The following is a 24726-nucleotide window of genomic DNA, read 5'->3' as shown; positions in this document are numbered from 1 at the left end:
TATTTAGTAAAGTCCAGAAATTACATACAGCACCTTTAAATAAGTCAGCTGCTCATTATTGCACAATAAACTGAATAGGACCCTTATTAGGGATGGGCAGGATGGACAAATAGTCTGCTGCTCGATGACCAATCATCTTGAATGATTCCTAATGAGTTTATCTTGATTATTTTTAGAAACATTTTTAGCAACCTCAGACTTTATAGAGAAGGTTTCAGCATGCTTACAACTTTAGCACAACATTACAGCAATCAAATTGAATTCACTGCCTCAAATTAACATTACTGTCGGACTCAAATGAACATTTTCATGACATAAAATGTTAAGTTCTTCAGATGATGCGTCAAGTTAAAAACATTAAAAATGCATCTCGAGATCTTACACCCCACAGTCTAGCTGAGTTTTAAAACATCTAGTTTTGCACAGATATTCCAACATATTACACAGCCAATCACCAAATAAACAAATAATCTCTTTCTCTCTCTATACGCATTATTTATCACTCATATGAGTAGAACATTGCTCAAATGTACAGTTTATCAGCCATTATACAAAAACATGTCCAGAGAACACTGCAACTGACCAATCAGAATAAAGTTTTCCAGAGAACCGCATAATCAATTGTGTACGAATGTCTCTGGGGACAGGTGGGATTTTATGGTGCTTTACAGAAAAGTGACAGTCCTTTGTACACTCTCAACATTCAGTTCCACCTATTCTTCAAGCCAAAACAAAAGACGCAAAACCTTTAATGCGCAAGAGCAGCCATAACCGTCCAAAGGATTATGTGTATCACAGTATAAGGGATGCCATTCTCTCTAGAATAGTGCGCAGTGAAACACCAGTGCCGGTGTCTGTGTGTTTTGGCTCGCTGTGAGTCGAACAAGAGCAGCACGACCACAGCAACACCTGCTGGAGGCCATGAGCTTTGGCACTATTCAGCATTTAAAGTCATCTAGGATGCGAGCCAGGGATGTTCAGAGACAGAAACGTCTGACAGTGAAACAATGAAACTTTTGATGCTTATTAGGATTTAGTTCTTCAAAGATTTTGCTTTTCTCCTACACTTCAAAGCAGAGCCGCTACACAAACCGCTGCCATTTCAAAGTCGTATTTTTTATCTGGCTCGGAGCGGTATTGTGCTGTTGGCAGCTATAACTCTCGATACTCGCCGAGAACAACAGGCATCTGACAGTATTATTGCGGGGGAAAGTTTTTGACGGATGTGTGCGGTGGAATAGCCCACACATTTCTAACACAAAGGAGGGAAAAAAGGGTGATGGAGCAGCAATAATTAGTCAAGTTTTGTGTTAAATTGTACTATGAGATGTTGGCAGGCTGCGAGATACATGACAGAGAGCAAATGATATTACAGTCTATTATTTGTCTCTGAAAATATGAGGCATGCTGAAAGCTTTATGGGAATCGTGACAGCACGGAGGAGCTTTGAAATGTGCATGGTGACTCACGCAAGAGCCATTGTCATGAAGGGAACGCCGATGCTGGCCAGCATGGTGGCAAAGGTCTCTAACGAGTTAACTTCAACCGAGGGAAAAGGAAGATAATGGGTTTCGTTCTGAACTTCGCTCTTAGCATGAGGGAGCTTCAGGTCTGGCGGATCACATACCTCATTGAAAGATGTCAGGTTTAGCTTCTTCGCGATGAACTTCTTGAGGTGGAGAACGGTTGCCTGAGCCGAACAACGAATCCACTTCCGCTTGAGTCCTCTGAGCTTACTGCTGTTACACTCCAGACAGATACTCACCTGAACAGACAAAAGCAAGAGAGACTTTGATTTAGGTAACTACATTGTGTGAACGAGAATATTCAACTATTAACTTTTAGGCTCAGACTAAATATCAGATACCATGTAGAGCCTCACAAAATATTTACACATGTAAAAACATGATATTTCAGGTACTAAACCGTGGTAGAAGGATCTTTCAATCTCTATTCAAGGCCCTCACAATCTTCTTGTTGCTTTGTTAGACCCTGTATAGAACTTTGCATCACCAATGATCGCGGTCACTCACATCGCCTAGAAACTCTCACTGAAAATGATTTGTTGTCATTTAATAGGTTTAAACTGACAGCAATTTGCAATTGGAGGTAATTTAATACAAATGAAAAGATTGGCGTTTAAATTTGAACAGCTTAAAGTTTGCATTATTCAAAAATAGATACTTTATCCCTATCAATATTTGTGAGAACACTGCAGGTCATTGTGTCAGTCACAACATCATATGCAAGATGAGTCATTTTCAGTCTCTGACGGCGCCTGTCGCAATAACATGAAGACAATGTTTTAGTTTGGTGGGTTATTGTGAGGAATATTCTACACGTGGAATTCAACAGAGAGAAAACTAAGCATTCTTGAAGAATGTGGCATCCCAGATAAATGATGCTGAGAGAAAATGTGAGCGACAACAGATTTTTTTAGCAGACGTTTTGTACATATTTGATTTGAATCACTTAACAGACCATTCAAAAGTTTGGGGTTAGAATGAGATGTGGATACTTTTATTCAGCAAGGAAACTAAAAATTGACAGTAAAGACATTTTTAAGGTAACAAAAAAAACTTTAAATAAATGCTGTTCTTTTGAACTTTATTCTCAAAGATTCCTGAGGGGGAAAACAATTTTTTATTTATTTTTTTTTTTTTACAAAATATTAAGCAGCACAACAGTTTTTTAACTGATAACATTAAGAAATATTTCTCAATCTGCAAATCCGTATATTAGAATGATTCTGAAGGATCATGTGACCCTGAAAACTGGAGTGAAGATGCTGAAAATTCAGCTTTGCCACCATAAATAGAAAATCATTACTGTACATTGTAATAGTATTTCACAATATTACTGTATTTTTGATCAAATAAATGCAGCCTTGTTGAGCTTAAGAAATGTCGTTCAACTAATATACCAACTCCAAACTTTTAACTGCTGCTGTATATCATTACTATAATTTGATTTAAACTTAATTATGTTTGCGATAGAGCTTCTAAAAAAGTAACAAGTCAAAAAAAATAAATAAATGAATATGATTTTTGTGATTTACAAGTGTTAAATTTAGGTCCTGGCTGTCAAGAAAGCACATTTATTATACTTTTTCCTTAAGATGTATTGCTCATGTTAAATCATCTGCTAAATTAATCAATGTCATCACAAACCTAAGCATAAACCCAGACAAGTCAGTCACCAAGCCAAGAATCAAAGTTAAGCAACATAATTCTAATTTAAAAAATGCACAGCCACACACACACACACAAAAATACAGACGCCACAAACACAATTTCCACAACAAAGCAGCAGATGCCAGTGAGAGCTCCGCCATCTTTCAAAACTGAGCTGAGGGTTGAGTCGCCAGTCGACTGTGGTTGCCTCAGGCTGCCCGGCAGGTGCAGTGGCAGAGTGAGGGCTTCAGAGAGTCAAGACGCATTAAGGATTTCATACCTCTCTCTCTCCCAGTCCCTCTGTCCTTCTGCCGATAAGTGACTGAGCAGTGCGGAGTGGCACAGCGGCCCATTTGGACCAGGCCTCACCAAGAACAGACAGTAAATGGAGAAGGATGAGGAGGGGCAGCTGTGCCTGACGGCTAAACGCTGGCCCATTTCAAGGGCAAACGGTGCCAGGAGAAAACTGAGGGTTTCTGAGGGCCACATACAACCACATTCTTTACAAGAACAGTGTGCTGTAAATCGGAGATTTGCTCGGTTAGAGGCAGGTGGTGGTGAGATGTAATAAAAACATGGGCGTACTATTAAACACAAGGAAGGAACTTCTCCATTAGCTGTGCGCGTTTGTGTGTGTGTGATTACTGGGTCATTACTGCACGGCCGGGGCTTCTATGCTCACCGCAAACAGTCACACAGATGACTAATGGTAAACTCACTCAACCAATTAAACCTCCAGACCCCAGAACAACCACATAACAGGCCTTTTATTTGCCGCAGCCATCACCGAATATCCTTCCTTCCTCAAGATGCCATGAGCTGTTGATTATTGCGATTTAAAATCTAATTCTACAAGGGTAGATATTCTGGTTTGTGTAGCGAATCACCACAGGTTGGTATCTAAATCACACACTCGCCATGCTATTATAATTCAGAAGTAATTTTAAAAAGGCTGTATTCTACACTTGCAGTATTTTATTTTTCCCTCGGAACTAATCAAGGTTTCTTGCACCAAAACCAGTCAATTTAATTTTTAAATGTCCATTCTTTACACTCTCTCTAAACCTTAGAATTAAATTGGCTCTTTGTAATCTATTTTACAGGCAACTGGTGATCTTCAATGTGACAAATCATTCTTGAATCATATCTTTTCAGTGATTCCTGTGGTCTGAATTATACAAATTGGACCGATTTGGTCTTAATGGTCCTTCAAAGACTCCCTGAACTCTTTCAGATACGTCAGACTCGCAGTGATTTCGATTAAAAACATGCAACATGTGGTGACGATTATGTGAGGACCAAAAGTAATCAAATTTGTGACTTTGATTTTCTTTAAAACAAACTGCATGACCCAGTTTGCAGAAACAAATCGACTTCTCATTATTTAAGGTAATATGATAAATGTAATGCAAGATAAATATGCTAAAAAATTTATTAAATACAAAAAAAAATTACAATAATTTTTAAAGAAATCTTTACTGTGAATCATTTGGTCTGAATGATTTTTTTCACAGATTGGACTGAATTGGTCCCAGTGCTTCTGAGCAACTTAGAGACTCACTAAACTGACTCTTTATGAAGATTCTGAACCACCATTTTATGATTGTTAAAAACATACTGCTCAAAAGATTCAGTTTGCAGAATTCCCAATTATGTAATTCAATTCAAAATGGTGGATAAAGTAAGATAAATATGCTTATAATTAATTAAATGGAGAAAAATAACTTGATTTAAACCAGATGCAGAGTGAATTTTACCCAGCCAGCAAGTTGTATATTAGCAGTGGAGTTAAATTTTCTGCACAAATGGTATTAAATAAATATCAGTAAATCCCACAGGTAATAAATCCATTTAATTCATTTGCATTTCCCACTTTTGGCACAGCCTGGTTCTTTTTGGCCCCATTTCCCCTCACAAGGTCACACTGGACGGGTCTGACCAACAGACACAGAAGTGTTCCACGGCCATCCGAGCATAGCTGAACGAGCATTGCTGAAATTTTAATTGACTTTTTACATTATATATGAGGCCAAAGTGCCCGTCTCAGCTTTACTACAGCAGGCCAGATGAACAGACAATCTGTCCTCACACTTTTGCAAGACAACTCATGACCACAGGACATCAGTAACAGTAATCTTCATCGATCTCTTCCTCCAACAAAACAAGAACACACACACCCATATTTAAGCCAGTTACACCATACCATCTCCATGCCTTGTTCTTTGTGTTTTCTGCTCTATAAATCTCGCTCACACATGCACACACTCCACTAGGAAATCTTATATCACAGCATGAGTCATTTTATGAGTTGCTTTTGCTGGAAATGCAATCATTGCAAAACATTGTATATATATTAATATTGCCAGCCATGCAAATGCATCCAAGATGTTATGTTATATGCAGCATAACAGACAGAAAACCCTACACTCCACTTTGCATTAGAATCTATATAAGGAAAATAATCTGTATTCCTAATGCAAAAGCAGCGAGTAGACAGCAGCCACACAACCTTCTGTTATTACATTATTAAGAAGCTAGGAGGAGAGCAGGAAAACAAACTCTACTAATATACATACATACACACATATATACACATACATACACACACACACACACACACATATACATACACACATATATATATACAAAGAGTCTTTATTGAAACTACCAACCCTCTAAAACACTGAAATGGCTCTGCATTAATATCTGAACACAGACTGGATTAGGGGTGTGCCATATCATACCGTCCACGATAATACCGGTATAAAACCAATTGTTCGGCAACAGAAATTATTTGGCTGAAAATAGCAAAAAATAAAAAATTTTAAAAAATTAAAAACTCTTTTGGTGTTCGGCCGAATAAGCAAAAAGACCGAAGGCCCCAATCACACCGAACGTGTTTTTTACTGGTGTTAATAGTTGGTGACTATTAAAAATGAGCAGTGCGCTGCGGTTTTTTCATGTTGCTAGGCAACCACCATATCAGTTGTCCTGTCAGTCTAAATCAAAGGATTATAGCGTGAGCGCTCTAAAATCTTTGTCTTTTTGCTGTTAAGTAAACTGTCATATTGACAAAAACCGTAAAAAAAAAATACAGCTCCGGGTAAAACCCGCGACAGACACCACGTTTCTCATCCATTATTGCAGTGTCCAGACATTGTGTTTACACTAATAAATGCTGCTGCCTGCCAGCTGCAATCACCAATAAAATGTTGCATATCGTCATAAATATCATTATCGCAAATATTCTAGAAATATCGTGATATAATTTTGAAGCTATAATCGCCCAACCCTAGACTGGATATTACATACAGGAAGGGGCAGAGCATTTGACATTGACATTTTTTAAATGGAATACTAGAATACTGCACTGACTACCGCAGGGGTTTTTTTAATATAAGGTAAATGCATTATGCAATGATAATAGTAAACAGTATTATGCTACACTTGACCTAATTTAATAAGTTAATTCAAAATTGATCTAAAAAATAAATTACATAAATACAACATTGTAATATTTTAAATAAATAATTCTATTTTAAAATATATTACATTAAATAAGACCTCTTTAGCTTGTAATAATGTTTCACAATATTACTGTTTTTTATGGCTTTTTGTCAGCCTTGGTGAACATAAGCAACTTCTTTCAAAAAATATTTGTAATGACATTGAACTTTTTTCATTTAAGACATTTTTTGCACAAAGTTGATATAATTGGTTCATTCATCACTCTAAAAATGGAAACTGGTGATGTTGAGCACACTGCACCATTCTATTTACTATTCTATGCTGGGTCTGCTCTTGTAAACTGGGAAATATATGTCATCCATGCATTCCAAAGCACTGTACACTGCAGAAATAGACTAGTACAGTAGTATGATATTCCAAACACAGCCCTTACGCGTTCTTACGAACTAGGACATGCTAACAGAATGTGAGGCTCCCTTGTGGGACATTAGTGAGGTCAGATGGGTACGGGGAAACCTACCTGCTCATCACTGCGATGGTAGTCATTGTCCTCCTCTGCTTTCTCGTCTCCTGCTTCCTTATTGGCTGGATCTTCTGATTTCAGGTCACCTGGTGGGGTAAAATGTAAAAAAAATATTATAAAAAAAAAAAAAAAAAAAATTACAAAGGCAGTCCCAGACAACCATAAACGAACCACCTTTTTGTGCACATCCATCTCTCCACAATTCTGCTTTTAAAATACTGTAGCACATGCATTTATCTTTCCAAACATCATCTTCGCATTATAAAACAATCAATGTTTAATCATAATTTGTGTTAAGATTCCAAGAACTTGTAATTCATTGCTTCTCAGAGCTGGAATTATATTGAGTACAAGTTTGTGACTCTGGGAAGAGTTTCTTCATTACACAGTGAAGAAACATTCATCAAACACAAAAAAAGCAATTATCTCAACCTGCTCCCCCACGCATTTGCCAGTCTCAAAACAAGTCTGCACTTCATCAATGGAAACAGATTAATTTGTGATTCAACCTGCCCAAAGAACACTTCACACCTCAGACAGTCAGACAGCTGCCCACTGATCAGGTCAGAAACTAGGGCTGCATCTCATTACAGATTTATGGAAGCCTAAAAATACTCTCCTTTATTAATATTGATGAGAGGCATCCAAATGTAACCTACACTACCATTCAAAAGTTTGGGGTCAATAAGATTTCTTTAATATTTTTTAAATAAAAATCAATACTTTTATTCAGCAAAATGCATTAATCAAAAGTGACAGTAAAAACTTTTATAATATCTTACAAACGATTTATATTTCAAGCAAATGCTGTTCTTTTGAACTTTCCATTCATCAAAGAATCCTGAAAAAAATTAAGTATTGAGGTTTCCACAAATGTATTAAGCAGCACAACAGTTTCCAACATAGATTATAATAAAAAGGTTTCTTGAGCACCAAATCAGCATATCAGAATGATTTTGGAAGGATCATGTGACAAAGACCATTAATGATGCTGAAAATTCAGTTTTGCATCACAGGAATAAATTACATTTTAAAATGTATTAAAACAAATTAGTTATTTTAACTTACAAGAATATATTTCGCAATATTACAGATTTTTTATATTTTTTAACAAAAAAAAAAATGCAGCCTTGCTGAGCATGAGACATTTTTTCTAAATTATTTAAAAATAAAATCTTACTGACATTTTTTTTCTGTGGCTGTTGACAACAGGCTACAGATGCTGTCAATATAGTTTAAGCTGCATTTAACTATGAATATCCTCCATTTAAATCCTTAAAACAAATTTTTCAATTAAATATCACCAAAACTGGTCAATGCAGGAGGGAATTTGATACATGTGACCAGTCCAGTCGAGTGCGGTTGCATTTCAAATGAACGACTGTCCACACACCCTCATGATTTTGTATGAGGGGCTGTCAAACATCACTATGACATTGTCATTGCATCACCAGAAATCTCAACCGCGGTAATGGGAAAGGGAAAGGGATTTCGTGCATCTGGACGAAATGCAGTCTGGGTTCAGACGTTCTTAAGCCTTGACTGCTACAGCGATAGCTTCTTCCCAGGACACTCAGAATATCCTTTCCGATAGTTAAAATGTTCCCTGACTGGGAAAAAGTTCACGGAGTCTGAGCTAATCTGCAGCAAGCAGACTGTGAAGGAGAGAAAAAGCAGGACTTGCAGCGAAATAAGTTTCGTTAGGGTGATTAATAGACGGGGTGCCTCTATAAAGCTGTCCGTGGATGAGGCAGACAAGCTCAGGTAGCAATTTTACCATGCTTTCCGGAAGGGTGACTTCTTTTTCAAGCTTGGCAACAGTCTGGTTAATATCCACTGTGATGGGATTTGAGAAGCACCGTCAAGTACCCTACCACGCAGTTTCAGAGAAGACCTCTCTTAAAATCACCTTTATAAAAGCACACTTGTGACACCAGGCCAGAAAAGCATTTTTAAATGCTCATAACACTCATAAATAAAGGCTGCCATGCTTTATGCTTATTTGTGGGCAGGTAATGCAGTCAGTTACATCATCATTTCACCACGTGCTTCTCCACTTGGTTCAGTTTGATGGTTCTGTGATGTGCTTGAGGACTGAAGACTCCAAATGTAGTATTATTCAGAAAAAACAGGTTTGCTAAACTGGCTGAGACAATGTGGAACAAGAGACCACTTACGTCTGAGCCTTATTTACTACAATGCATGAATCCAGCTATTACGACAGCTGACTCAACCTGCCTGAGGGCCAGTATTTGCACAGACTTCATCACTGAACACGGCACTGAAAGATGAAAAGAGCAAGATACTGCCTGGGTTTAGATTACCGTTTCCTCAAACAAAAGGTAAGGGCCTGTTTGCCATCGAATAAACTGAAATAATGTGCTTGTTTGGAGTCGAGAGGCTTTCAAACATTCTTTCCTCATTCTTCAGCTCCGTTAGACTAATATAATAAAAGAACAATACTGGGCAACATAAGAAATTTTAAAAAAAGTTAAGCTGTAATGTGAAAATTGAAGCATGTTTTACACCAATTTTCTTCACTGTACTAAAAAAAGGTTTGGATCAGTTACACTTCCCATTTATTTGACATAAATATTATAATTTAAAATAACTGTTTTCTGTTTTGATACATTTTAAAATGTAATTTATGCCCATGATGCAAAGTGGAATTTTCAGTATCATTACAGTCTTCTTTAATGATCTTTCAGAAATCACTTTAATATGCTGATTTGCTGCTCAAGAAACATTTCTTTTTATTATCAATGTTAAGAAATAGTTGTACTACTTAAATGTTTTTGTGGAAACCATTATACATTTTTTCATGATTCGTTGATAAGTTCAAAAGAATGGCATTTATTTGAAATGGAAATCTATTTGAACATTTTACATGTTAAAATAGAGGAGTAGTGAAACGTGACAGAGACATGTTTTTGAAAGATTTAAAGACCTTTAAAGGCACACTGTCCCACTTCCTCTGTGATTGTAGATGGACTGTACCACCTACAGCAGTTAAAGAGACCTGGGACGTACCATTGCGCTGTGACTCCAGGTGAGTTTTCATGTTACACAGCTCTCCTTTGATGTCTCCAGGCACCTCCATGCCTAACTTCTGATAAAATTCTCTCTGTTTCTTCATCTCCGCTGCACACAAGAAAACAAAGAGGAAAAATTAAAGCCTTACTGTTAAAATCTTACACATCATTAGCTGCTTCATAAAATATGCTTTACATAAGAAATATATAATCAGATAATGAGGGTATTTTTGTTACCAGTTCACATGGATCTTAGGGATCGTATTTCTAAAACATCCAAAAAAAAAAAAGGAAAAAAAGAGACGAACCTTCTTGCAGCCCTGGCACCAACTTATAGACAATATCTTGCATTGTTCGGTCATGGCTGAGGGAAAGGGAGAAACGGAAATGAATATAATTTATTCAAACAATATGCATTATTACACCAAGAAACACAGCTGAAGGACAAAAATTAACACCAAGAAAACTGCAATTCGCATTTGCATTCAGCAGGCACGTTCCCTCATAACTATGATTGTTAATTAGCATATAGTGTAGTTCTTCCTCGTGTCTCTAATTCTCCTGTGACTGGCGGTTCCCAGGGCTCGGAGGTAAAACCTATTAAGCGTGTGTTGACATGTTCATCACTGTGGCACCTCTGGTACGGCTGCCCGCCTCCGAGAACATGTTACCATGCCACAAAACCCACGAGTGCCGGTTCCAAGCAGCCAACAGCCAAAACAAGCACCCGCTTTGAGATTCACAGCTCTTGTTGTGTAGCTTATACTTTCTGGGACACTGTAAAACTCTGAAAAAACTTTTAACTTTACAGGCATTAAACTCATTTAAACCTCATGAATCATGTCAAGAAGACTTACATAAAACCTTTAAGTGATAGTTCACCCAAAAGTGAAAATTCTGTCATTAATTACTCGCCCTCGTGTCATTCCAAACCCATAAGACCTTCGTTCATCTTCAGAACGCAAATTAAGATATTTTTGATGAAATCCGAGAGCTTTCTGACCCTGCATAGACAGCAAGGGAACTGACACATTCAAGGCCCAGAAACGTAGTAAGGACATTGGTTAAAATAGTCCATGTGACCACCTTAATGACTACCATGGTTCCACCTTAATTTTATGAAGCTATGAGAATACTTTGTGCGCAAAAAAACAAAAATGACTTCATTCAGCAATTCTTCTGGGTCATTCTCCGCTGCACATTCACGAGAGTACCACGACTCCTGGCATCATCGTACTCTCATGAATGTGCGTCAAAGACACACGGAAGAAATCATTGAATAAAGTTATTTTTGTTTTCTTTGCACACAAAAAGTATTCTCGTAGCTTCATAAAATTAAGGTTGAACCACTGATGTCACATGGATTATTTTACCGATGTCCTTACTACCTTTCTGGGCCTTGAACGTGTCAGTTCCCTTGCTGTCTGTGCAGGGTCAGAAAGCTCTCAGATTTCATCAAAAATATCTTAATTTGTGTTCCGAAGATGAACGAAGGTCTTAATTTTCACTTTTGGGGTGATCTATCCCTTTAAAGAATTTTGCCTGCAGTGTGACATTATTTTCATGAAAATTAAAAACATTTATTCCTGTTTTGTCAAATCTTAAATCTCAGCCGTCCCTAAAACTCCCCAGTGATCCTTCAGAAATCATTCTAATATGCTGATTTGGTGCTCAAGAAACAATTTCTTATTATAATCAATGTTAAAAACAATTGTGCTGCTCCAACTAATATTTTTGTTTTTCAGGATTCTTTGATGAGAAGCAAGTATAATTAAAACAGTAAAGATGGGATGAAAATATGATTTTTTTTTTTCCCTCAAGATTTTTGGGTCTAGTTTAGTGTATGAGCCCTTGTGGCAGGTCGATTCCTCTTAATAGCACATAATGACTCAGACCAGTTGGTAACTGATCTTAGATATGCCCTCGTGCCACTTTGAGAATACAGGCCACATTCTGTGTCAGAGTCCAGCTCACTGTTAGCTGATCTGTTCCCTGAGGGCACAATGAGAGAGAAAGAGACAGAGAGAGATCAGGATTGTGAGGCAGCGGAGCACCTGTGTCCCTGGTGCACAGCCAGAGCCACCACCTGTTCCCAAATCCCAGCAGCCTGGCGGGGAAGGTAGAGGTCCAATTAGCCGCCACCGAGTTTCCACAGAGGGGGCCGGAAGGCCTGGTGGTGAAGGGGTGACTGGCATTTAGCTAGCTGATCAACAAAAGCTCCGTTTGTGTGTGTGTGTGTGTGTGGGTGTATATTTGCGAGAGAGAGCTGAGGATCAATGAGCTGCCACTGTTAATACAGACAAATCCAGTTTTCATTCACGATCAAACAGTGTGGCTCGTAAACACCGGGGTGTTAAACTAAGGTCAGATTAATCATGCGGAGAGGGAGGCGAACTGGTTTGATGGCGTACAACGTAATGTAACTGACCCCGAACTCTTATATTGTCTCTTCCTCTCGTATCCCACACGGCTTTCATCCACCAGCAAGGCTGGGGCAACTCTTTTCCGCCCCATTCAGAAGGAAGCACTGGGACCGTGGTGAATATTTAATGTGTTTGGAAATTGTTTCTCATCAGCAAGCAACTGCAAGCTTCTATGCAGCTAAATGACAATTATGAAAGAGCTGGCATCCGGCCCAGCGCACCAGCGGATCCATCAGACACAGAGGCACCAATGCTCAGGGGGCAGATGGACGCCACACCCCGACAGTTTGCACACACCTACACACTGAGCACATCTGCGTGTCTCTCAGCAGCAGTTTCTGCTCACGGCATAAAAAGGTGAAGGCCTTTTCCTGTTGAAACAGGCTTGTTTGGTCAACTCTTAAGAGTACACATGCATACAGATGACCTCAAAGCTTGCATGGGCTAAACAGACATGGGCTACGAGTCACATGAGACTTAAGGGATTAGTTCTCTTCCAGAATAAAAAAATAAATAAAAAATCCTGATAATTAATTAAAGTTTTCTTCAAAAACATTCCAGGATTTTTCTCCATATAGTGGACGGGCTGAAGGTCCAAATTGCATTTTCAATGCAACTGCAAAGGGCTCTACATGATCCCAGTTTAGGAATAAGTGTCTTATCTTGCGAAAAGATCGGTCCTTTTACTAAAAAAAGAAAAATATATTAGCCACAAATGCTCATCTTGCACTAGCTAGACTTTACGCATTACGTAGTCACGTAGGAAAGGTCAAGTGTGACGTAGGCGGAAGTACCGACCCAGAGTTTACAAAGCGAACATGGAAAGAAATTAAAACGCCACTTAAAAAAAAAAAAAAAAAAAAAAAAAAAGGTAAAACAACAATATCAGATGATTTTGAAGTTGGAGGAGAAACTGAGATGGAGTTTTTCACCCTACCATACTTTGTTGAAACCAAAGTACACAGACGAAGAACTAACCACACGTGACCTTTCCAACGTGATTACGTAATACATGAAGTCACACACGCGCATCACAGAGCTAGTGCAAGATTAGCATTTGTGATTAAACAGTATATGAATGAATGAATGAATGAATGAGGCATTTATATAGCGCTTTAATGTATATTGCAATACACCCAAAGCGCTTTACAATCATGTGGGGGGTCTCTTCTCAACCACCACCAGTGTGCAGCATCCACTTGGATGATGCGACAGCAGCCACAGGACAACGGCGCCAGTGCGCTCACCGCACACCAGCTACAGGTGGAGAGGAGAGAGAGATAGAGCCAATCAAGTGGATGGGGATTATTGGGAAGCCATGATAGACAAGGGCCAGTGGAGGGAATTTGGCCAGGACACCGGGGTTACACCCCTACTCTTTACGATGAGTGTCATGGGATTTTTAATGACCACAGAGAGTCAGGACCTCGGTTTAACATCTCATCCGAAGACGGAGCTTTTTACAGTATAGTGTCCCGTCACTATACTGGGCGTTAGGACCCACACAGACTGCAGGGTGAGCACCCCTGCTGGCCTCACTAACACCTCTTCCAACAGCAACCTAGTTTTCCCAGGAGGTCTCCCATCCAGGTACTGACCAGGCTCAGCCCTGCTTAGCTTCCATGGGCAACCGGTCTTGGGCTGCAGGGTGATATGGCTGTGAATATCAAATTGTATTTTTTTTATTTGATTGATCGTCTCTCTAGATAAGGCGATTAGTTCTTGGCTGGAAGCGTGTAGAGCCCTTTGAAGCTGCACTGAAACTGCAATTTGGACCTTCAACCCGTTGGGTTCATTGAAGTCCACTATATGGAGAAACATCCTGGAATGTTTTGCTCAAAAACCTTCATTTCTTTTCAACTGAAGAAAAAAGTCATGAACATCTTGGATGACAAGATGTCTGCCAGGTAAGAATCATCAGTCCAATCAAGTAATAACTCTTCTCAACAAGCGGCTTTCAAAAAGTAAAAATTACACCTTCCACCATCTCTCTGTTTTTGCTATGGACTCAAGACTTCTATGTAATTTACCTCCATAAGATTGGCAAACATCTTCACTTGCAACACTGTTCAAAGATTTGGGGTCAGTGAGATTTTTACAAGTTTTTACTGCATTTTTAACCAAATAAATGCAGCCTTGGTGGGGGTTTTTTAAACATTAAAAATAAGTGTTGTGAATGTGCCCACAAAGTGCCTTTTCTGTGATGTGCCCTCTTTAATTATATTGCATGCTTCAACTCTGCTTATGCATAGCGCGCCCAGAGGTCACTTCCTTTCACAGCCACTTCCTCTCAAACCAGAAAAAATGGTGCAAAATTCTGCACTGTCGTGATAAATAAACTCTGTGGTTGTAATCTTGACTTTCCATGTGGCAGCTCTACCCTGATTCACGGTGTGGATTTGTAGTAAACCTGCAGCTGATGGTTTGGCACAACTGCTGCCCTTAAAATGACATCAAGCGGAGCGATTCAGTTTCAGAAGTGTGTAAAACTTTCAGGTCACATCAGAAGATGTTTTCTCTGGGATATGTGTGCTGGAGAGGAACGCTCCACCCTGGACATCAATAATTCACCCTCCGACAAAGACTGCTGGAGGGAGCCACGTCGCCTTCAAATACCCATGTGGCTGCACGACACGCAACTAACATGCACAGAAGCCAGCAGTCAAAGACTACGCTATTCACCGGTGTGCCTTGATGGACCCCTACTGGGCAACTCTGGGGTTTACATTGATTGAGTCGTGTTTGTCTACTGCGGTAAACTCTTACCCGATGTACTGCAGTGGATGGCTCTGGTGAATGACAATCCGACATGTGGGACACGTGTTGTTTTCTTCTAAGTACTTCACCAAACAGCTCCTGCAGACTATATATACACACAAACACACAATGTATACACCTTTAGTAAATTGATTCATTCTGTGCACACCACATTATGTGTCACAATGATAATTCTATTGATTTCCAAAAGTCAAGAATGTCACATTGATGTGAATTTGTTAAAATGACTCAGCACAAACCCAGTGGCAAAAAATAAAACTAATAGCCCTTTTAGTTTTATGACTCAAACTACTAGAGCATAATCTCAAAGGCTCTTGATCTGTGGCACAATGACTCCCTCTAGTGTTCAATTCAAACACTAGCTTGACATTCTACACTTAATCTGAAAATCTTTTTTTTTTTAAATAAATCTTTTTCTTTTTTCATTTGTTGTTTAAAGCACATGACTTTTAAAAAAGGAGATTCTGAGTCAGATCCTTTTAATGAATCGGTCAATCTGGTTCACAAATCTGTCCTAAATGATTTGTTCACTGATAATCTTCCCATTCATAGTGCTGTTAATCACTGCAACATCATCATCAAGCCAGTGAGTTGAACTTGAAACAGTCTGATTCAACAACGAATCATTGGAACCTGGTTTTGACTCCAATTAACTATTTGTTAACATCTCTACTTCTCACCCGAACACACCACTGAGAGCCAGGTTAAAACAAGGCTTCATTAAATGTAAATTTGGGTCTGTATGTCATAAATTTATCATTTGGTTTCAAAAGACTTGGAATATAGTCGTTTGGACCACTTTTATGATACTTTTAAGGTTTTTTGTCATTTTATGTCACTTCATGTTCTTTATAATGACAAGAGTGGCCAGGATATTCTTTAAAATTCACCATTTATGGTCCTAAAAAATAAACCCCCCGGTTTCACAGACCAGGCTTAAGCCTAGTCCCAGACTAAAATGCAAGTCTGAGCTACTGATCTTAAAATACATCAGTGCCTTTGTTTTGTCTCAAGATGCACACTAGTAATGTTTTTTTCTAAGGCACGTTTATAAAAAATTACTTAAAATGTCCTAATTGAACTATGGCATAATCCTAGCTTAGTCTAAACTCTGTCTGTAAAACCAGGCCAAAGAGTCTTAAAAGTAAACTTTAATTTTTGGGTAAAGCACCACTTCTGCACACAACAATATCTGTAGACAATACCGATTCAAAATGTCGTTCATAACTGAAATAAAGACTAGATATTGGTATAGCAATGACACTTACAGGTGTGTAAGCACTCAGTGACCGTGGTGGCATCGATCAGGTACCCCTCGCACAGACGACAGGTGATGTGGGCGTTGATGTCCCACAGTTTAATCTTCCTGGTTAACATCTCGGGGTTCTGGATGAGAAAGAAAGGGAGGAAAAAGAGGTTTAAATATTTCACAACACACAAAACCAGAATCCAAACCTCAGGCTGAAGGAACAGGGGTCAGGAGGGTGATCTCACAGGTCAGGAGGGTCAACCCTATTAACCCAACGATTAGGTTGCCTTCATCCATTACATTAATAAAAAAGGTCAAAAACAAGTGTTAATTTAATTTCATGTTTTAAGTATAGTCATGTTTTCCTTTTGGATAAATCCTAGTTCCAACTTCAAAGACAAAGTATGGCGTTTGTTTATGGACGTCCCATGTGAAGCAGCCAGACGACTGTATTGACCAGACACGTTATCCACTGAAGTACAATCCGTGTCAGGACACATGCTACTCATATTCAATACAGATTAAACAGATTATTCACCACTCCAGCGGCCCACTGGAAAGAAAATAATTAGATCCATGTCGCTTCAATATTTGTGATTCAGCTTTTAAGAAAAATGTGTGTTCGAACCAAGTGGGCAATTGCACAATATCATCCATTAACATATAATGTGGTGAATGGTCAGAGATTGCATGAAACCCCTGTTTTAATATGAATAAATTTTTATATTCTTATTAAGATGAAATACCTAGATATTACACAAACGTCAACATTAAAGTCAGCATATCCTATTTACCCAACATACCCCCGTCTCATCGTACATTGTTTCTCAGTGCATGTTATTCCAGGTTTAAAGGATTTTTTAAAATAATATTAACAAACAATAAAAACATTTGATAAAATATAAATGTTTTTATTTAAAATCATAATTATGTCTAAGTAGCATTTTAAAAATTATTTTAAATATTAATAAAGTGCACTGATAACAAAAACTAAATTACAAAAACTGAATGGTATCTGCACGTTGGTGCTCATTGGAACTGAAGTAATTGCAGTAAAGTGTGTAGAAGGTGAGAGACAAGCACTGCCAGCACCACAAGCTATGTTTCCATCCACCTATTATTATGCGCATTTTGGAATATCGCAGAATATATGCGTATTAAAAAAAGTCATGTGACAGGAATAACTTGACTAACCAGCATCTGAAATGTTGTTTTGGTTGTTCTGAAATGCCTGAGCAAAGTCAGTCAAAGTATTTCTGTATAATTGTCTCACACGACTGTGTTCCCAAACAGCAGGCATCCACCTCCGAAAGTAATGACAGCATTTATTGAGTCTGCTCGCTCTGAGGCACAAGCAATTCATCATATATGAAAATGATTGTATTAAGTGGCTTCTCCTACTTTTGATAGTGATATTTAGAGCCAGTTTATCAGGAAGTGACGATTTTGTTCTCTTTGACTCGTTGGATGGAAACAGTGCTTTATTCGCAAATGTTTTATGCGATATTCTAATTTTGTGCATAAGTTGAATTTGAATCTTTGGATGGAAACATAGCTAATGAGGCTAAATGTGTTCAGTAAGGCATAACCACAGGTGTTTTATGTTATGGCACTTCTTCATAAAAGATTTTCAAACCTCAGTCATGATTTCAGCCACCAGCCAAGTTGCAATAAAATAATCAGTGTAGTGCAGTGTCAAATGAGGACAGAGAACTGCCACGGGCTGCAGTGAATATTACACTCTCACATTAGTGGGCTTCAATAAAAGTTGGAGCTTCAAAGCCATTAATTTACCCATGAGTCTAAATGTATTATTCGAAGGGGGAAAAAAATAAAAAATAAAGTTAAATCCAAGTATTAAGAAAACATTACACAAGGATCATGGATATCAGATGTCACAGTAGAATTTTTAGTTAATAACTTGCTTAGAATAGACAAACGGTTACATAGTTTTTCAATTAAACAAGCACAAATTAAGTTTGTGAGCTCCAGCAGAGGAGATGATTATCCGTGAATAAAGACATCAATTTTAGAATATAAAAGAATATGATCTTTGAATATATCACATGATGAATTATAAGGATTACTATTACTGGAACTTTTGTAGTAGAATAAATCACCATTTTGTTGTAAATAAAAAGAAGCTTTGACATTCCGCACAACATCTCTATTCAAGAAGACAAAAAATATGGGAAACATATTTCCCATTCTCTGCAGTGAATGGGTACCGTCAAAAAGAGTTCAAATAACTGAGAAAAAAATTAATAAATCACAATAATGCACAACTAATCCACACGACTCCAGTCCATCAATTGCCATCTTGTGAAGCGGAAACCTGAATCTAAACAAATCCATCAAGATGTTTTTAACTTCAAACAATTGCTTCTGGCTAAAATACAAATCCATCCATAAAATTACTTCTATCCATAACCTTTTCCAATGAAAGTGTCAAATAAGGAGTGAAACAGATCAAGTACAGTTTACAAGTGAAAAAAGTCCAAAACAACGATGTCAGTGGATTTTGAAGTGAGATTGTACAGTGTCTGCACGATGTGACCAAAAATACTATAGAACTCATTATAATCAGTGATGCTGTCTACACTGAATGCAACACGACACGACAAAATCCCCGACAGTAAACTGCTGCCCTCTTCTATTTATGATGTGCTGACACAAAGTTCAAATGATTTGCAACAGTCGCTTTGTTGCGTCCAGTGTAGACAGCCTCAAGCTGTTAAGGTGTAGAAACAGTGTAACACTGGAATAAGTGTTATTATGGACATATTACACATATTATGGTATTTCGATCAGAAGCATCAGTTTTAAGATCTTAAAGGGGTCATCGGATACCCATTTTCCACAAGTTGATATGATTCTTTAGGGTCTTAATGAAAAGTCTAACACATACTTTGGTTAAAATTTCTCAATGGTAGTGTAAAACAACACCCTTTTTACCCTGTCAAAATCAGCTCTGTTTTCAGCAAGCTGTTTTAGTCCATGTTGCTTTAAATGCTAATGAGCTCTGCACATCCCACCCCTCTCTTCTGTGGGGTGACTAGCCGTTCTCATGAGTCAGAACTTGCTAACTAGCACGTAATTAGGAAAGACAAAGATTTGCAAAGATTAATTATTAAAAACCTTATACTCACTTCTTATGTAAGTGAGGCTGGATCACGAATGATTTGTGCGAACATAAATGCTTTTGAGTTAGATCGGGGCGCATTCCCTTCAAAAACAAAAGGTAATCTTCTGCGTCTTCAGCAGCTAAGATGTCAAGAGTAAATGAAGATTGCCATATTCATTATTACATCCAACAACAAAACACCTCAATCGCTTAAGAGCCATTCTTGTCTACATCTGCTCCAGTGTCGAAACAATGGCGGACTGATGACAGCTCACTCAGGGCGGGTCTAAGGTAAGACGGCCTTGTCAATCAACTATCGTGGGAGGGCCTGGGTCTGACAGGCATCTGAGAATGGCTTGATATGAGAAAGGGGAAATGATTTAACGAGATTTAAAAAAAAAAAACAACACTGGGTGGATCTTTATCATTATAGGGTGGTTGTGTACACACACTGCCAACACACATTTCAGTTCAAACAACTTGTAAAAGTGCATGTCGCATCCAATGATCCCTTTAATAATGGATGTTTATTACAAACACACAGCTTTTCACTTCACAAGCCTTTAACTGATGGACTGGAGTCATGTGATGTGCTTGTGGATTACTTTGATGTTTATCAGCTGTTTGGATTCTCACTCTGATGGCACCCATTCACTGCAGAGGATCCATTGATGGGCAAGTGATATAATGCTACATTTCTTCAAATCTGCTCAATCAGTTCACCTCATCTACATTTTGGATGGTCTGAGGGCAAGCAAATTTTCTTTTTTTCTTTTTTAAACTATTCCTTCTAAGTCAGATTAAACATTGTGCGGCACAAAAGGAAGTGATTCACTTACCCCTAATGCCGCCATGTGTCTACTGCTGAAGGTCTGGCAGCCGGGCTTCTTCTGCGAGACACAGGGTGGTGTTAACTCTGCATCCTGTGCTCCACTTCACACAGCTGCAAAAAACACACAGGAATTTATTTATTTACACACATTTATACACAAAATGATTGCAAGGAAATAGACAATTTTCCCCTTTGCCTTTTCAGAATGTTTTCAGTAAAGAATATTTTCCGTTTTCAATATTAAGCCAAATTGCAAATAGTATGGAACTGTTTGTTGATTACAAACTAGATATGCATGATTATGTAGGTGGCTAATAAATGTTTCATTTATAACTGAGAATTATTAATGATATTATATTATAATATCAATATACATGAAATTATCACCAACACAATATAATTTATGATATACATAAAATATCACTGATATGAATTCCGATTTGCTGGCACTTCTCTAAGATGCCCACACATAAGTTTCTTTCTGGCCTGCTTGAGTCCAGACAGAGAGACTCCCAGTCTGGGAGTTTCTGTCTGTTCGCTAGCCTGTGAAATTAGTGCACTTAAACCAAAGACATGAATGTAGGTCATCTAAGGATATGAGTAAGTGTGTATCATCAGAATCACAGCAGAACATGTTAGAGTGTAAGTTTCAACTAACAGGTGACAACTAACATTTTTCAATATTCAAGCCATTCCCAATGGATCAAGGCATGGCCCACATTTTTTCAATGAATCTCCTGTTTCACACAGAAATACAAATCACATTATGGAAGTAAAAATGGCTGTGAATAACATTTTATGTTGACTTCAGTAATTATCTTTGTAAACTTAGAATCTAGACTTCTAAAATTCCAGTTTACGAACTAAACTTCCTGAACAAATCAACTGCAATTTAATCTACCATTGCTGAGGGCGCCACTTTACTTTGTTGTGGTACTATAGTGACATAAAAGAAAACAGATCTCTTTACAATACAGGAAACGGTGCCTATCACAGACTGCAGACTGGAGCCATGCGAATCTCAGTGGGGTTTAAAATAACATGACCAATAGTTAGATCATTGCCACACAGAGTGTCCAACATTTGCTTCCAACTTTTGAAGGATCAAATTGGCATTAGTGCAAATTGAATCAGTTGTTAGTTTGCGTTTGGAGTAAAACCATCATGCTAGGGGTTGTACAGGAACCGAGCCGTGACTGGAAACCATCGTATCACAGCTGTACCACTTAGAGCAAAATCAAACTGAACATACACACGACTGTGCAATGTGAAAAAACTTTGGAGACTTTGACCAGGGATGGTATGTTTTGTCATGTTCTTATCATTAAACCGTCTATCATCACTGTACACTGACAACAAAAAGAACAAAACCAAACATGTTATGACAAACAAGAATTCCAGATAAGAAATTTCAGTGAATTTGCAGTCAAGATACAAATATTTCATAGAAGAAAAAAAAAAAAAAAATTATACCCATGCTCTTCATTCAATACACTCATAAATCACAGGACTTAAACTGAGCCAAACAGCAATCTGTTCAATTATCAGTATGAATTTAAACTTAAAATTAGCGTAAATGAAACTAAATGACTAATTAACTTTTTTTTACAAGGAATTTAACAATTTTTATATTTTTTGTGTGTGAAATTTGAGGAAAATATTGTAAACTGTGTAAAATTCCATGTAAAAAAAAATTAAAATAATAATAATGTGACAATACTACACATAACATACAATTAGTGCAATAAACTTTAAAACAGGATATACTATGAAGCACCTTAGCTTCCGTTACTGAAAACAAAAATAAAACAATCATATGTGATGTGTTCTAGAAACATCTTTTAAATCATCATAGGCTAATCCATACAGTAACAATAAAATTACAGATAATTTACAGTTATTCACCATATGTGACCCTGAATGACAAAACCAGTCTTAAGTGTCAATTTTTAAAATTTACAAAATTTCTTCATGGAACATGATCTTTACTTAATATCCTGATGATTTTTGGCATAAAAGAAAAATCGATCATTTTGACCCATACAATGTATTTTTGGCTATTGCTACAAATATACCCCAGCGACTTAAGACTGGTTTTGTGGTCCAGGGTCACATATATGGTATGATAACTTACAGTTGAGCAATTAACAGCTTTTTATGGCCTTTTTTTTTCCCCCTTTGTAAAAATGATTTTTTAAAGTGTACATTTAAAAGAAAGGGTAGTTCACCTAAGGTTTTTTTTTTTTTTACACATGCCTTTTCAAATGCATATTCTTGTATTTTGAATACAAAAGGACAAATTTCACACTTCTCTTTTTCTGTACAATGACACTAACTTTGGCCAAGGTCAGCATGTTTTGTGTTGTAATGCGTTCTTATGATGAAAAACATTATGGAGCACAAGCTGCGTTTTAGAGTAGCGTGATTTTTTTTTTTCCTTTTTATGCTACACAAAACTTACTCGGGTTTACACCAGAAAAATGTGTAATATACCTCATGAAACTAAACTATTGATTGGATATATAAACAAAAAAAAAGCCAGATAAAACCAGTCATTTTAAACACAGTGCAGCAGAATAAACCTGTGGAAAGTTTAAATCTCTCCTACTCCTGACACAGCTCTCCATTACATATGCAGTCAAAGATTATCACAAATTCAATCTCAGCTCGAGCTTTCTACAAAAGAAACCAAAATCCATGTTCGGCCAGGACACACAGTGGAGTTTACAAACAGAAACTGCCTTGACGAATGGGCAGCACTCAAGCTAGTGGTCATAGGCAATGCCCTTACCTGACCCTAAAGAAAGGGAGTCTCATATGCCACAGGTGAATATGGTTAAATTCATAACAGGGTGTGTCAAACGTTTTCATCAAAAGCGTCCAGCAGTAACACCTTTCGCCCAGTTTCTCACACATTTGTTGCTACAAAGAATCCGCTGTTATCCGTCAGTGGCTATTGAAATGCTCTGGGAGACGGCCGGGCACACAGACGCTGCCAGCTGTATGAAGCGCTCTGTGAGGAGCTAATGAGGCGCCACAGTATGACAGACTTACTAAGCAGAGCAGTTTTGTCTCTGGAAAAATGGGTTTATGTGCGACCCCAACGCTTAAATGAACACGGCCCAGCAATCAGACAAAAATAGTGGTTCACGCTTGTTACAAACAGTCTTTTATGGCCCGGTGCTAAAAAAAAAAAAAAACCTTCAATTGAGGAGTGTTGGGTCTGTTTGAGGAGCTGGGAGCGACTCTACGTCTACAGAGCCGGACTATAAGATTGCTGAACAATTGAGATTTACTGATGTCATTCAGCAACCTGATAATACTGCTTTTCAGAGTGCAAGAGCACCTGGCCTAATGAATTATTAAATGACAAATTCAATAAACCCTTACAAAAAAAAAAGTATAGTGGCGGTACCATGGAACAGCAATGATATCAGATTGTAAAAACATGGTACTTTGATATGCTGAGTGATGGAATATTTAAATTTGCATGATAGTCCAAGGTACATCCAAGAAAACCATATCCAAATAAAGCACAAACATTACATTATTATCTAGTTTAAGTTACTGGTGTTAACTAGTACACCTAAAATGCACTTAACTCATAATAAAGTCACCTTACAGACTTTGGAGCATCTTGTTTTACCAAAAAAAAAAAAAAAAAAGCCACTAAACATTTTTATAAAAACAGAACTGACCCCAATTACTTGCTTGATATACATTCCTGGTCTCATTCACATTACAGTATGAATCAGTTTTCAAAGTTTTCGCAAAATTCATACCATAACAAAAAGAACCATAAAAGGACAAAGACACTGGTCTAGAAAGTCAGACTGACAGAAAATTACAAACAATTTTAAATATCTCTAGAAACCTACAGTATTTTTAAGCAACTCGATTAAAGTCCATCCGAATATACTGCAAAAAAAAAGTCTTACATAAACTAGACAGGTAGCAGCCCAAGCCACAATTACTAGTTTAAATACTTAATCAGAATTAAGTCAATGGTGTGGAAAGCATTTCAACACACAAGCCGTTTATTTAGATGTAACAATTTCATAAAAGCAATAATTGATGTGGCTCCATTACCACACCATAATTTTAAATAATTCAATAGTCTGTCA

The 24726-nt window shown here is 37.7% G+C and overlaps 1 protein-coding gene across 1 annotated transcript in view; it reads right to left on the bottom strand.

The window, feature by feature from the left end:
* LOC131553554 (polycomb group RING finger protein 3) overlaps window positions 1-24726 on the bottom strand; it is a 38617-nt gene that overhangs the window by 9560 nt on the left and 4331 nt on the right. The window contains exons 2-8 of the mRNA XM_058798291.1: window positions 20610-20713; window positions 16666-16783; window positions 15386-15482; window positions 10505-10560; window positions 10195-10305; window positions 7162-7250; window positions 1628-1765 (exon numbers count right to left, since the gene is read on the bottom strand). Of these exons, the coding sequence (XP_058654274.1) occupies window positions 1628-1765; window positions 7162-7250; window positions 10195-10305; window positions 10505-10560; window positions 15386-15482; window positions 16666-16783; window positions 20610-20624 (624 nt within the window). The 5' untranslated portion in view covers window positions 20625-20713. The remainder of the gene's footprint in view (window positions 1-1627; window positions 1766-7161; window positions 7251-10194; window positions 10306-10504; window positions 10561-15385; window positions 15483-16665; window positions 16784-20609; window positions 20714-24726) is intronic.

This window comes from Onychostoma macrolepis, chromosome 14, assembly GCF_012432095.1.
Source record: "Onychostoma macrolepis isolate SWU-2019 chromosome 14, ASM1243209v1, whole genome shotgun sequence".
In the NCBI taxonomy this organism is placed as follows: domain Eukaryota; kingdom Metazoa; phylum Chordata; class Actinopteri; order Cypriniformes; family Cyprinidae; genus Onychostoma; species Onychostoma macrolepis.
The sequence above is the reverse complement of the archived record's forward strand: the minus strand, read 5'-3'. Positions and strand labels throughout refer to the sequence as shown.